Source organism: Squalius cephalus, assembly GCF_949319135.1.
Source record: "Squalius cephalus genome assembly, chromosome: 10".
Lineage (NCBI taxonomy): Eukaryota > Metazoa > Chordata > Actinopteri > Cypriniformes > Leuciscidae > Squalius > Squalius cephalus.
Genome location: NC_137131.1, coordinates 37,033,948 through 37,049,787, shown reverse-complemented (window position 1 = coordinate 37,049,787; position 15,840 = coordinate 37,033,948). Strand labels below are relative to the sequence as shown.

Genomic DNA, 15,840 nt, shown 5'->3' with positions numbered 1-15,840 from the left:
CTTTTCTAATGTACAAGGATACAAAGGATAAATGATACAAGTTGTATTTTATTCCTTTAAAAGAAGTGAATTATGTGGATTCAAAGACTATAGATATGATTAAGTGTCTCTCTACATTCCTAAATGGCCATCGGTGGACACCTGGCTGCTCTGAGGTAAATAACGCAATTTCATTTAAAGGGACATTTCACCCCAAATTAAAATAACATTTCCTTACCCTCAGGTTGTTCCAAACCTGTATGAATTTCTTTTCTTTGCTTAACACAAAATAAGCCATTTTGAAGAATATGGGTAATCAAACATTTGGTGGCCATATGGAAAAACAAATTACTATGGAATTTTCATACATTCATACAGGTTTGGAACAACTTGAGTAAATATTGACACAATTTTAATTTTTGGGTGAACTATTCCTTTAAGAAGCATATTGATTCAAGTCATTGTAGTCATATAGTCATAGGGTGCTTCTCATTTTTTATTTGTGCATCCTCACTTCCTTTCCTCGCGTCTCAGCTCCACCCCCTAGGATGCACGGAAAGAAAATGAGGACGGAGGAGTCAAAGGAAATCTTATTTGTATGTTGGAATATTCTTGATCAGTCAAGCGTCACTTCAAAGCTTCATCAGCTGCGCTCAAAGGATCTGCCCTTATGTTGTTAAAGTTTAGTTATTTAAGAAATTAACAAATAATAAAGATAAAGCAGTTATTTAAGAAATAACAGATGCAGGGCAAATCATTCAGATGCCCTGTTGATATATCTGTGATATATGGTTTATTTAAACTGCAAAGGTAAAGCATAAATTAAAATTATTGTGACAGATGTGAAGTGGGAGGAGAATTTATATGTGCGTCAGGTTTCTCGAAAAGAAAGACTTCCTTATAGGATACACCTGTGCATCCTCTCTCATAGCTCCTCTGGAAGCTTCCTCACCCCTCGTTCCTCGCTTCCTTGAGGTACAATTAGAGAATTGAGATGTCCTTTAAGATGGCTGAATCCAATTGGTTTCCAGGTAACGGCCTGGAGGAGGGAGGAGTGAGGAAACGAGGAAGCATCAATTTGAGTATTGAGAAGCACCCATAGAAGTCTCAGCCTCAAACGTCACGCCCACAGACCGTTGACTAAACGTCAGGTGTATATGGCAACACAAAATAGGAAACACTTTAGTAGTTTCAGAGTCATCATTTGATTGGTTGAATTCTCCAGGATTACCGGAGACGTGTGTGTAATAAGCGCTTATCGGGATCAACAAAATGCTGTATTTAAGTATGGGAAGTTCACAGCATAATTGTTGAAGTAAACTTGCTAGACGTTCTTGAATGAATTGCACGCCGGGCTGTTATCATATGGACTTTATCTTAATGCCACTAAACATGACACTGAACAAAATGAACTGTGATTGGTTTCTTTACATGTCGTTCAAACGTCCTCATGGGTGGTCCTTGGCCAATAAAAGCTGCTGATGGAGTCCAGACCTTCTGCTGTCAGTCTGTCGATAGTTACTTCAGAGTTCACAATACCACAGTGGCTATGTTGCTGTATATTCAGTTATACTAATGTTCTTTGAATGAAGCTTTTCTTTTGTCAATTGACTGAGATATTTGCCTTAATTCTGTTTTGCATTCCGATTTTCACAGGTTTTAAAACATGTCACACTATAGAGTGTTACAGTCGGGTTCCGGAAGTAAAAAGTCCTGTCATTTTCTCCATAGGGAAACAATTTTTTTTACAATAACTTATTAACCTTTAAAGAGAACCTTACTGTGAGCTATAATGTTGTTATTCGATAGTATATTATTCTGTTGAAGCTGTTAGGTCGTGTTATTTCAACTTAGTTTTAAAACAATCATGTTTAACAGTGGAATTTGTGGGCAAAAACTACATTACCCATGATTCTGTACAGAACATTTCACCAATCAGAGAGTCGAAACAAGCAAAACACCAAAAAATCTCTTAAGTTCCGCCCACTCCCATAAAGCGCCTCGAATGACGTAATCGAGTCGGTCTCCATACTCAAGTTTTTGCAAAAAACTTAAAATATATTGTTTTGTTTATGTAAAATCAACATATTTAAAGGAGTAGTTTTATTTTTCGCCATTGTTTTTAATTTGATTATGCTTTGTAGTTCTTTACCTCAATAAAGCCATTTAGTGCACAGTCTTGTATCTTGTATTTCTGTCCCATTTTCAAAAACGTTTTTGAACAAACCTTAAACCTCTGTAGACAGGTTTTTGCTTCAAATCAAAGTTTGTTGTGATTCACATTGTAGCTTGTTGGCTTGATTCATGGCTTACAACGCTTCAACAAAGACTTTTTTGATATCTTTATGGGAAATTAATGGAATGAATGGAAGAAATCTTCTGGAACCAACACAGCTGAAAAAGTTGAAGGGCACTAATGCACTCTATTCACTGAAATCTTCTAAAGCTTGCCTGAGTTTGCAAAAGTAACCAAGGGGGGCAGTGCTTATTTATAAAGCGTTATCTTGTAAAATAATTAGATTCAGCTTTTAATTTTAATGACTGCTTAACTATTTTTGGATTGGTGACTCATTTACAAAAGAACTTCTGATAATGTTCTTTGACTATGCATGGATATTTCATATGAAAAATACAGAACATTATGCTGATGAAACAAAAGATAATACTGATAATTCCAGAAACATGGTTTTTATTCATTGTCAATGCATTAGCACTAGCAGTATAATGGAAACAATTAGTTCTAACCACCTTAAGACAAACAACCTGTCAAAAATTATTTCAAACAAAAGCAGAAATCATATCATCCTATGAATCTTCTATAATGAAAAAGTAAAAGAGTATCTGCAAACACAGACACATGAAAAGATACATGAATTTTGAATTAAATGTTTACAGCAAAAACAAAAAGAATCACAATCATATTACCCAAATTTGTCTTGCACACCAGGTGCTTTCAATAAAGCTTTTAAAAATGATCAGAATGCAGTTAAATGTGCTGTCTGCTGCGAGCTGAGTATAAAATACAATACAAGCATGCTAACAATCATCTCTCCATGAACAGAGCTTTGGGACTGTTCTAAGGGATATTAACAGAAACTTTGATTGTGTATAAATGAGTGTATGGCATATTAAACAAGAGTGTCCATTTTCCCCCCCATCAGTCATCATCATAATATCGGTTCTGTTTAATTTGATCCTCTACGGACAAGAAGTCATTTTCATCCTGCCAGAGGCTACTGGCTTCACTCAGCAGCCCAGAATCTTTGGTGTCATTTTTATCGAGCGGATTCTTCCTCGTTTCCGCCTCAGTATGTTGGCCCATCTCCCCCTTTGATTCTATTCCAAAATCCAGAAGGTCATCCAGCTGAGATGAAGCTGATTCCTTGCTATAAATGTCATCCTTAAATTCATGAAACAAACTAGAACTGTCATCAAAACCTGCAAATATGTCATCTAGGAAATGTGAGGCACTAAATTTTTTATTGTCATCTGTCTCTGTGCAAACCAATGTTTTGGTAGTGGGACGTTCTTGTTCTGCCTCTTTCATGTCTTGGGAGTATTTGGCACATGATATGACAGAGCTGTCCTCTTGAAGTTGTTGGAAAATGTCAGAAGCCGTGATCTCACTGTTGACCTCTTCTTTAAATGATTCCGGAGAAAAAAGTGCCCCTGAGGAGGACAAGTCCAGCAGATCTGTTTTTTCTTTAATTTCATTCATTCCTGCCAAACTGGCCTTGTTGTCCAATAATAGGTTACTGTTGTTGTTATTATTGTTGTTGTTTGCATTGCCATTGGCTGTTTGGCCATTTGGTATTTCACCATCTATCACTGTCACTGTTAGCTCTTCTCCCTCATTTACTTGCACTTTCTTTTCACTTTCCTTTGCACCAATTTCATCAGTGTTTTTTGCTTTGTCACTCTCCTCATCTGCATTCACATTCTTAGTTCTTTCTGCAACTCCATTCTCCATTTCCTCCTCTTTTTGACCATTCATCTCCCTTCCTTCTTTTGCCTTCATTGCCTCATTATCTTTCTGCTCTGTGGTCTGCTGGCTTTCGTTTGAGGTCTCAATGGCTTTGCCTGTTTCACTGGCATCCTCTGTCCCAGCTGTTTCAATGTTTGGTGTTGGCTCCTCTGGCTTTTGAGTTATTTTACCATCTGTAGATGACTTTTCTGGCATATTTATCGGTGACACAAGCCCTCCATCATTTTCTTTGGGCCCATTTTCTGCTGGGTTTCCACTAGTAATTGCGGTTTGCCTCTTATTTACTGCTGGATCATTATCCTCTTTACCTGAAAGTTCTGATTCAACTTGAGGAGGCCAGACAGGTTTGACTACCTTTATTTCATCCTCTAAATTAAATGGCTTCTTTGGGGAATCACAGAGGGGTGGCCACACAACTGCCATTTTATTTGCTTGCTTCTTCATGTCATCATTCAGCTTTGCTTGAGTCATATTCTCTGAAGTGTTGGGGTCATTTTCTTGTGGGCTGTGAGTTACTTTGACATTAAAATTGACAGGAGGATTGTTTTTCATGTTAGTTGTTTCTGACGAGTTGTTTTGATTCTTTGTACTCCAAAGTTCTTTGTGGGGCCTTTCTCCAAACCCTTCATCATAGTTGCCTTTAGACTTGAAAAGTTGTTTGTAGTGTGGCTTGCAGTACATTCGTCCATGGAGAGAAGCATAGTTTCCAAGACTGAAGCAGAGAGATAAACACAAATATGATTTGAATTTGCGATGTGGATCTGAAGAACTAGATAGCTGTATATTGTATTCTGACATTACAAGAACAACTCACATATTCACAACTCTCCACAGAAAAAATCATACAAGCTCACTCAAACTTCGAACATTCTTGCCAATGTTGTAATCAGTTTAAATAACAAGTATTCAAATCAAATCAAGTTGCAAATCATGGTGCATTTCACCAAGAACTTCTTCTCACTTGTTCCATGCTGTAACCCATTAAAATGTGGAAAAACATCTAGGATTAATGTAAAAAATGAAGCCACTACCTGAGCTGGCTGCTGCAGTGGGCACATCTAAAACAGCTTTTATGGAAGTTTTGCTTGTCTGCTATGAGAGACTCCATGGGGTACACCCTCTTCCGACATGCCTGACACAGTTCGGAATCTGGCACCCGTATCTTCTGTTGGAGAGAGAGACTGACATTAGAAAATGCTTTTAAATCTGTCAACACATACGTATGTATATGTATACACTGCCCCACCAAAGTCGCTGTTTGGATTTTAACAGGCAAATGCTTAAGAGTCTATGATTGGATCATTATTGCAGCGATTACTATGTTTCTGGCATGTTATATGTTGGAAAACAGTTCTTCTAACCCTAATTGATGGAGTGTGTAGCTTTTCATTTCTTAAACAACCACGTTGGAAGACACATCATGGCCATATTCTAGGATGACAATGTCCAGACCGTAAATTCATTGAAAGTCTTTGGAATGTGCTGGAGTAAACTTTACAGAGTGCTCAAGTGCATTGTGCATTGTCAATACTTGATGCACCTCTTAATGGAAATAACATCAAATCATTTATTTCCATCAAGAGGTGCATAATTATTTGGTGAAGATCTTGTATCTTGTCGTTTTTTTGGCTGGGCAGTGTATATATTTTATGTGTAAAGATGTTAATGAGTTAAGGAATGTAGAAAAGGAATCAAAAAGTTGTTAGTATAGTTGCTGGAATTAAAATATGTAAGTACTACATGCATTTAGGGAGGTTAAATAAAACTGCACACATTTCATCTGGACCTCAGCACAGTCTCATAAAATCTAAAGGGCAATACTTCAAATGTTCAGTTCACAAAACAATAATCATATTCACTTTGACTATGATATCCAGTTTAGCAGCACTCCATTATTAACTCAAACTAAAATATCTAAATTAAAGTACAGGCACAAGAAATATCTAAAGAATCTCTATTTGTCAAGTGCAAACACACCATCACTGTTTTAGTCATCACACTGTACTCTTTGTTAACTTTTCCATGCTCATCACATAGGTTTACCGGTGACAACAGTCTGGTGCTGGTGTGAAACAGTCTGTGATCTGTGCTGTTCAGACACAGTGAAGCCCAGATTTTTGAAGACATTTTCACTCTCTGCCCATGTCTGTTGGAAACTCTTTAGTAACTCTTCTGCAGAGGCCTCTGGTGGAACGTCCAGGACAGGAACATCCCCTCTTACTACATCTGCATAAGTTGGTGGATCACCTCGTGTTTTCACACTCTGAAAGTGGGAGGTTGTTTCAGTCTTCATGCCTGTTATAGTGTTTCCAAACTCATCTACAGTGGAGAAGTGCTCAGTTGCAGATTTAGTTCCAGAAAATCCTTCAGGTGCATCCTCTTGTTTCTCAGGATTCTTTTTCTCTTCCTTTAGGTACTGGTGGGCTTGCTCACCCATTTCAAAGACATTCTTGAGGGCCTTAATATCAAAGCTTGGTACGTCCTCCACCTTCTTCTCAGGTTCAGCATCTTCTGTGTCACTTTCAAGTCTCTCAGTAATCACAATAGGCTCCTTTCGAACATAAACTTTAGGCTGGGGAGACTCAAATTTGTTAACAAGCCTAGATAGGTCAACCCTGGGCAAGTCCTCTAACATTCTCTCATGTGCATCTATGGATCTCGGGATCTCTGGCTCATCTTCTGTATCTGGTTCAAGACGCTCTGGGATGTCAATAGGATCCCTGCGTACATATGTACGAGACACCTCTGCTTTCTGAGCCTCTTCAAAGAACTCACGCTTGTCTTTCACGGTCATCATTGAGTCTCCATGGATATCTGTGATATCCATCAGGGATGATTCCATCATTTGAGTCTCAAAGGTAATCTCTGAACAGCTGGATGAACGAGACCCTTCTAGATCTGTTTGGACCTTTATCATGTACTCTGGCAAAGGCATGGGTGGTGGAGTCATGCCTTGCGAGAGTTTGGCTGTGGTATCTCTTAGTTTAGCTAGTTTCTCAGAGCGACTCATTGTGGGGGAGGGTGTGGATTGGTTCAGGCGTGTTGGTGTTTCAGACCAGCGAGGTGGAGGTGTTGGTGTGGTGCCCGACCTATAAGAGGAAGTCGGTGATGGAGTCACTCTCAAAGGAGAGTCTGTCCTCTTGGCAGACTCAATGCAGATATACGTTGGTGATGGTGTCCGCATTCTTAGCTCAGGTGGCATTTTGAGCTCTGCTATCTTTGATTCACTCTGGCACTCTGTCTTCTTTTCCTCCAATACTTTCTTCTGAGACTCTATTTTTGCTGAGCCAATAGTAATCTTAGATATTTTTTGTGTGGCTCCACCTACTATTTTCTTCTCCTGTGTTGACTCACTTTTTGCCGACTCTGAAACAGACAAATTTCCTTCTAAAAAATTCAGTTTAGCTAGGGCAAGGTTCTGTACATAGGTTATGACCTCTATAATTTTCTGCTTGTTGTACTGAGTACAGCTTAAATCAGCCTTCTCTTCAGAATCGACTAGCCAATCAGGAATGATACTCAGCATGGTCTTTAATGACTTTGGATTCATTTTTGCAGGGGATCCTTCAAACTCCTTGATGTAACTCAACAATTTTTTAATCTCTTCACATTTTTGTGTATAAGAATTTTCAGTTGTGATTGATGCACTCTTTTTCGAATCTGCGGTTTCTGTAATCTCTGTTTTGTTTAGCTCCTCTTTCTGCATTGACTGTTTTATGGCCTCCTCTCTGCTTGGAGGCCGCGGTGAAGGCTTTACCTGCTTTTTGATCTGGAATTTACTTTTTTGTTGAGTGCTCTGTTGTTGAACTGTGCTCTGAGTGACCATCCTCTCTTCATGAATCTGTACACATTCCTCTCTAACTGCTTGATGGGACTGAATGACAGTTGTCTGCCCTTGACCTTGATGTACGTCTATAGATATTGCTGGTTGTATTTGATGTATTTCAACTGATGGTCTTGGTGCCACAGGTGGTGGCTGCTTAACTGATGTTTGTCTTTGTTTCTTCAACTGGACCTCCATTTTGGTGTCTTGCTTGGTTTGTCTCATTTCCTCCTTTTTCTCAACTTTCACTTCAATTTTTTCCATGGCACTGTTGGATTTTTGGAGGCCCTCCTGACCTATGCACACTTGAGACACACTTGTTTGCACACTTGATTGAACTATGTCCTTTTCCTCTTCCTGTTTCTCCGGCTTTTCTATCTTAGGTACCTTAAATGTTTTCACCTTAAAGCTAGGGGTAACTTTTGGGATCTTTGTGGTCTGAGAGGAAACCTTCTTGACTTCTTGAGCCGCACAAGTCTCTAGGCTCTTGATCTCTTCTTCTTGAGCAGAAACAGTTATCTGACTTTGAACACTTTTTGTGGCCTGGATGCTCTCTTGTTTTCCAGAGTGAGCTTTTGTACTCACAACTTGCTCTGTAACTGAATGTGGATGGACTGTAGGGGCTGGATGGCTTTTAATCTCTAAGGCAGCAGTGATAGATGCCTGCTTTTTATCTGATACTGTGTTGGATGATTCTGTGGTTGTTTTCTTACCAACTTTGGGAATCGAAGGTTTGCTTATCTGAGAATTTGCAGTTGGCTTTTTCTTTGGAGGGGTCTGTGGACTTTTTTGGGGGGGGAGTTTTTCTGCTGTTTCTTTGGGCAACATGGCTGGCTTCTGCTCAGGCTCTGGTACTTTAGATGTTTCTTTCTGGGTCTCAGAAATTATTTGAGGCTTTTCAGCTTTCTGTGTGCTTGACTCTGCTTCAGCCTTCATTTCACTGACATTAAATGTTTTAGTAGGTGGGGGTGAGGTGGGAGTACTTTCTCCCTTGTTCTTTTCAGCCTCCTCTCTTTGTTTGCGATATCTCTCTTCTGCAAGCATTAGAGGTGTTTTGAATTTACTTCCATAAGGTCTTGGTTTTGGAGCAGTAGTGTCAGGGGGAGGTGGGAGTTTAATTGGTGGAACGAAAACCTTTTTTGGGCGTGGTGGTTCCTCAGCTGCTGGTTGTAGCACAGGTATTGCTGATAAAGCTTTAGCAATATGTGGTGCTGGAGGTTCAATTGTTTTAACCAGTCCCTTTTGCTTGGTGATGTTCTCTGTAGTTTCAGTGACTACAGTTATGTTTGATGCAACTGTTTCACTCTGCTCTGCCACTGATAGAGGAGGTGGAGGTGGAGGTGGTGGAACAGGTGCAGTTTGTTTTTTCTGCCATTTAAATGTTTTGGGCTGTGGTTGCTTGGGAGGCTCAGGTTTGGGTACTTTGAATAGAGCTCTGCCTTTTGGCTTTCCAGGTTGAGTGACTGAGCTGAGTTCCTGTTGAGATGGAGGAGGAGGCAGGAGGTCTTGGGGTGGAGGAGGTGGTGGAAAGAATTCAGTGTCTGTTTCCATGATAGGGGGTGGTGGTGGTGGAGGGGGAAGGTCACTGTCCTGTCTCGTGACCAGAGGAGGGTGAGGTAAGAGGGCTGACTGGACATCACTTTCTGCCACTGGTGAGGGAGGAGGAGGCAGAGAAAGCTCTGACTCAGAGGGGGGTGGAGGAGAACTTGGAGGTGGTGGAAAGTGAATCTCTGGCTGTGGCTTCACTTTTTTTATCATTCCTTTGGGACTGAGATTGCGGTTTAGACTCTTAACATTTTTCTCTGATTTTAAATTCTTGATGTTCTGCTTCTGGGTTATGGTGGTGTGCTCTGTTGTCTTAGTCGTCTGAACCTGTGTGACTGTCTTTGTCTCTTCAGTTTGCTTCATGCTAATATTACTTTGTGATACCTCCACTGATGCATTTGTTGAAGACGTAGCTGCAATTTCAGATTTTTTCTCACTCATGTGACCTCCAACGTTCTTCTTCTTGATTAACACTGGACTAGGAGTGTTCTGTTTTTGTTTTATATGTTGCTCCTTTACATTAATCTTTTGAGAGCCTTGAGAAGACTCTTGTGAATGAACAGCTGCAGTCATCTGTTTAGTAGTAGAACGATACTCCTCAGAAGATGTCTGACTTTCTGAAGATTTGATCTCTGATGTTTTTTGTGTGCTGCTCTGCTGCATGTTTCTCACTGGAGGTGGATTTTCTGGTTTTTCCTCAGTTTTAGGTCCAGCTGGGCAATCACGAGTTGCTTGTTGAGGGGGAACAGGATTCCTAATGGGAGCTTTAGCTTTCTTATTTATTTTTGATTTGTGGCTTGATTGCTCTTTCTTCTTCATCAGGGATTTAATGGTGCCCTGAACATCTCCCTTAATCACCTCTTCTTTCTCAATTTGCATTTGTTCCTGTTCATAAAGGGATTTGATGGAGGATTTTATGTCACCCTCTGTGCTTGGCCTCCTCTGCATATTTGGGGATGAGGCTGGCTCTAGTAAAAGCTGAATTGTACCTTTCACATCACCCTGTTCACTTACTTGGTGCTGAAAAGCCCTCTTTTCAGTTGAAGCCTCTTGAAGACTAAGAAGAGCAGTCTGAATGTCACCTTTAACAATCTCCTCCTTCTCAACCTCTTTTACCGCCTGCTTTGCCTCCTCCAGGGATTTTAAGGTACCTTTAATATCCCCTGGGACCAAATCTTCAATAATGACCTCAGTCTTTGCAGATGTTGATTTTTCAAGAGATTCTAATGCACCCCTAATATCACCAGGGACAATTTCAGGTTTTTCTATTTCTTTTAGTTGGTTTTGAGCCTCCTCAAGAGACCTAAGTGTTGTACTGATATCTCCTTTGACTATATCTTCTTTTTCTATGACAACACATTGGTTTGCAGCTTGTGAAAGAGAGTCAAGAGCTGCTCTCAAGTCTCCCTTTACTATATCCTCTTTCTGCATGTTATGCAGGGATAGTACGGGTTCCATCATAAACACCTGTACTGTGTTAATTACATCACCTGGTACAATATCATCTTCAGCAACAGTTCGTCCTATTGTCTGCTGGCTCTTTCTTAGAATCTGCTTTGTTTGTTCTACATCACCTCCAATAATCTTTTCTTTAATTTTTTCCTGAACAATTTCATCGGTCCCCACCTGAAGTTGTCTGAGGTAGTCCATTGCCCCAGACTCAATACATGTAGAATAAAAACTGACATTTCCCCTCTCTGCTTCTCCCACAGTTATCTTAGAAGATGGGTCCCTTGCATCAGCATTACCCAGCAGCCTATGCAGTGTTCCACGGATATTTCCTCTAATTATATCCTCTTTCTCAACATTGCTCTCACTTTCTTTATTGAGAAGTGAGTATATGGTCATTCTCACATCTCCTTTCTCATCTTCTTGAATCAGAATGCCACGTTTGGAAGATCCTTCCTGCTTGAGCAAGTTATTAATTGCATCTTGAATGTCTCCTCTGATAATTTCCTCTTTCTCAACATTTTCACTCTTATCCTGATTAAAGAGCTGTTGGACAGTTGAGTTGATATTTCCTCTTTCCTCCCTATCTATGGTGATTCCCCTCTCTGTTGTCTCACGTCTGTTAAGCAGGTTCATCATAATATTGTTCAGGTCTCCATGTATTACTTCTTCTCTCTGGATCTCTGGAGTCTCCTGGTTTAGAAGTTTGTATTTAGCCATTCTGACATCTCCAATCTCATCTGCCTCAATTAAAATGCCTTGTGACTCAACCATTTTCTGAGAATACAGCTCTTCTAGGGTTGACTTAATGCTCTTACCAACGATCTCTGTTCTCTCCACACTGCTCTCATTAAACTCAGTTAGGGCGGTAGTTTCAAATAACCAAGTTGTTGTCTTCACATCAGCTTTTGGGATTTCCTCACGAGAAATTACAGTATCTGTTTCATCAACTTCCTTGATACGATCAAGTGGTTCTTTTTCAAAGAGCCACACAGACTGCTTAACATCACCTTTTACCACTTCTTCACGTGTCACCTTTTCCATCTCGTCATACTCTGAACCTTCACCACGGATCTTGTCAATGGTATGAGTTTCAAACATCCATGTGGAGCTTCTCACATTACCTCTCTGAATCTCACTGACACTAACGGTTCTCACATATTTCTTTGAAAGGTCATCCATTTCAAAAAGCTGCTTGTTTGTTTTCACATCCCCCCCCTGGATGTCTGCTACTGTTTTATTAGCAACTTTCATATCCTCTGCAATCTCATCTAGAGGCTGAGTTTCAAACCTCCACCTGGCTGTGCTGACGTCTCCTTTTTGAATGTCTTCTTCAGTAACAGCTTTGATGACATAAACCTCATCTGTGTCTCTTATTGAGTCAAGGGGCTTTGTCTCAAATAACCATCTTGCCCCAACCACATCTCCTCGCAGAATCTCTTCTTTTGTGACTGTAGTAACCTCATGATAGTGTCCTTCTTTGTCCCTGATAGCATACAGTGGCTGAGTCTCAAACATCATGGTGTAGTTTTTTACGTCCCCTTTCTCAATCTCCTTGTGTATGATGCTTTGGAGTTTGCTGATCTCAGTATCAGATGTTTCCTCCTGAATCTTATCTAATGAGTATGTCTCAAAAATGAAGCGACCTTTATCAACATTACCTCCCTGAATATCTGTTACTGTGCGTGACTCCTTTAATTCCTCAGAGTTTACCCTGATGGAATCAATTGGTTGATTTTCAAATATCCAGGTACAGTTCACCACATTTCCTTTCTGAATGTCCTCTGTTTGACGACATTTAAGTTTCTGCATGGTCTCCTCTGATGTAGAAGTCATGATATCAGATGACTGATTCTCAAAGATGTATTTCATCCGTGATACATCTCCAGAGTTAATGTCAATCTCTGTTATTCGCTTAAAGCCACTATGATCCTCATCGTCTGTGATGTTTTCCAGGTTTTCGGTCTCAAATAGGAAACGTACTAGACGTACATCCTTACCTTGTACATCGTCTTGCTTTACTGTGCAAGTTTTCAGGATTGTCTCAGACTCATCTTTGATGCTGTCAAGAGTCTGAGTCTCAAAAAGCCATGTACAGGTTTTAACATCTCCTTTCTGGATGTCTGTGTGGTCCTCAGTCTTTGTCTCTACTTTCTCATACAAGACATCCATTGGCTGAGTTTCGAACAACCATCTGCATGTTTTAACATCACCTCTCTGGATCTCAATGCTCTCATTTTTCTTGTTGTCCTCTTCCTCTAAGTTGAAGTATTTAATGCCATCAAGGGGCTGAGTTTCGAAAAGCCATTTGGCAGTTTTGACATCACCTGATTGGATTTCTTCTTTAGATATTCCTTTGATTATCTGAAACTTAGTGATGCTCTCATCAAACTGATCAATAGGACGAGTTTCAAACATCCACTTGCAGCTTCTCACATCTCCTTTCACAACTTCCTCTCTGCGCACAGTTTTGACCTCATGGTAGTGTCCTGAGCTGTCCTGTACAGCATACAAGGGTGCTGACTCAAATAACACTTTATTTGATTTCACTGAACCACTGGTAACACCCTCCACTTGGATTTTTTGTGCATCTGTACACTTACTCAGGTCCATGGTCTCAAATATTTCCTTGTAATTTGTAACATCCCCCTTTTCAAGCTCCTCTAGATTAATGGTCCGTGTGATCTCTTTCTTTTCTTCTCTGATCTGCTCAAGAGGTTTGCTTTCAAACAACCACCTCTGGTGTCTCACATCACCTTTCTCTTCTTCTGAAGCTATCACCTTTTGTAGCTTTCCAACTTCTGCTAACTCTTTCAGATTCTCCATTGGCACTGTTTCAAACAAATTCCTAGCAGAAGTAACATCACCACCCATAATGTCTTCTGTCTCCAATGGTCTTGCATTGGTATCGTCTTTAAGTTTATCCATTGGCTGTGTTTCAAAGATCATGCAGTGTCTCCTCACATCTGCACCTAAGATCTCCTCCTTCTGAGTCTTTGTGCTTTCCCATTCCTCATCTTTGATTTGATCAAGTGTCTTTGTCTCAAACAGCCATCTTCCCCTGTTTACCCCAACCTGATAATTTTCCTCCATGGAGACCCCACAGATTAGTTTTACCTGACTTGGATCTTTGCTGATCAGGTCCAGTGGCTGAGTTTCAAAGAGCCAGCGTGATGTCCTGACATCACCTTTCTCAGTTTCTTCACGTCGCACCTTGGTAATCTCCAGCATCTCACCGGAGTCACCGCGGATGACACACATGGGCTGTGTTTCGAACATCTTGGTTGTCTTCTTTACCTCACCTTTGGTTTCTTCAAGCTCTGACTTCAGCTGCAGGAAGTGACTTTCATCAATAGTCTCAGTGTGTCCAAGTGTGTCCAGGTGCTGTGTTTCAAACAAGTACCTAGCAGTTTTCACATCACCCCCAGAAATGTCTTTCATATACATCACCTGTGTCTCCTGCTCATCCTCTTGGTAAATTCTGTTGAGTGAGTCTAGAGGTTGTGTCTCGAATAACCATGTTGCAGTCTGGACATCTCCCCTTGCAAGCTCTAGTTTTCCGCTGTGCTCTGCTGAGTCTGTTTTTTCTGTACCTAGAGCATCGATGGGCTTTGTTTCAAACATCCATGTAGTAAACTTCACATCTTTTCCAGCAATAATTTCTTGTTGGGCTATGTTCTTGCCCTCATCCTCATCTGGTGTTCCATCTTTAATGGAATCTAGGGGCTTGTTCTCAAACATCCAGCGCATTGACTGCACCTCACCTTTCAGGATCTCATCCCACTCCAAATACTCTCTCTCTGGGCTTATGCACTTGCCAGGACTGGTACTTCTGCTGTTTTCAAAAACATAACGTGCTTGCTGAATGTCTCTGCTCACCTCCTCATCACTGTCCACATAAGTTTGCTCCGTGTCTGTCACTTCAGTGAAGAAGTCACGCTCCAGGTTTTTACGCACTTCTGGATGAATGTGCTTGTAGAGGCGCTTAAGTTCATAGAGGTTCCTCTGCTTAGAGTACTCCTCTTTATTGACTGCATATTTGGCTGAAGTAGGTGCATCTGTTGGCTTAGGGGAAAGACAACGTCCTGGGACTTGGGAAGTCACTTGATGCTGATGTGTGGCAGATACTGGTTGTGCGAAGTGCTCCACAGCATCATATTGTGAGGAAGCCACAGAGGAGGTAGAGGCCTCTTGCATTGTTTTAGTGACAGACATGGTCTCATAGCTACCTGTGGCAGTAGTCTTTGAGGAAACATTTACTGGGGCCCAAGGAAACTGGTTGTAATCAAGATCAATCTTTGTTGTTATAGATGGGAAAGACAAGCATAATCTTTTATCAATACATAATTTTCATGTATAAGTACAGAAAAGAAGAAATATGCACGAATAGATAGCCAGTGGAGACGAAGTTGATGTATGTAAACTAACATATTGTTATTTCTTTAAATAGGGCACTTTTGGCGATGAGGACTTTTAGTTAACTCTCTTAAAACTATTTTTGTACACTTATTGGTTTATTTTTTATTTAGTATGTACATAATTACATCAAAATATGATTTTAGGATAATTTCATATCAGTATATTATGTATCACAAAAAATGAAATAATATTTACAATTTTTTTACATAATTTTACAAAATAACAGCTAGATTGTAAATGGGAACAATTCGTTTTCTTCATTTAATAGTTGTGTCTGGATCTCAGACATGGATAAACCAAGGACATATTTACATATTTACATAAAAGTGCCTGAAATGAAAGAAACACCCATACAGTGTATTTTAAGTAAGACCTGTTTCACACTGAACGCGTGAGCAGAGAATAAGCAGTGCGTCTTTTTTTCAGCGCCTGTTCTAACAGATTAGAACATTCACACTGCACACCGAGGGAGCAGAGCAGTGTTGTGATCTTTCAGCGGCGAGTTTACTTTTGCTGCGCTGCTTACGCTGAATTAAAGCCACTGTGCATTGTTTTTGTTCAAAAAACACCTACTGTACGTCAACATGAAAAATAGCAAATTTCACCATAAAATAAAAGTGAGATGTTCCATGTTTCACAA

General features: G+C 40.2%; 1 protein-coding gene across 2 annotated transcripts in view; it reads right to left on the bottom strand.

Moving 5' to 3' along the window:
- Positions 1-2,651: 2,651 nt before the first annotated feature.
- Positions 2,652-15,840, bottom strand: part of xirp2a (xin actin binding repeat containing 2a) — a 41,790-nt gene continuing 28,601 nt past the window's right edge. For both annotated transcript variants that reach the window (XM_079884302.1, XM_079884303.1), the window contains 3 exons: positions 6,008-15,077; positions 4,996-5,129; positions 2,652-4,676 (listed from right to left, as the gene is read on the bottom strand). In XM_079884302.1, coding sequence (XP_079740428.1) covers positions 5,035-5,129; positions 6,008-15,077 — 9,165 coding nt within the window. In that variant the 3' untranslated portion in view covers positions 2,652-4,676; positions 4,996-5,034. The remainder of the gene's footprint in view (positions 4,677-4,995; positions 5,130-6,007; positions 15,078-15,840) is intronic.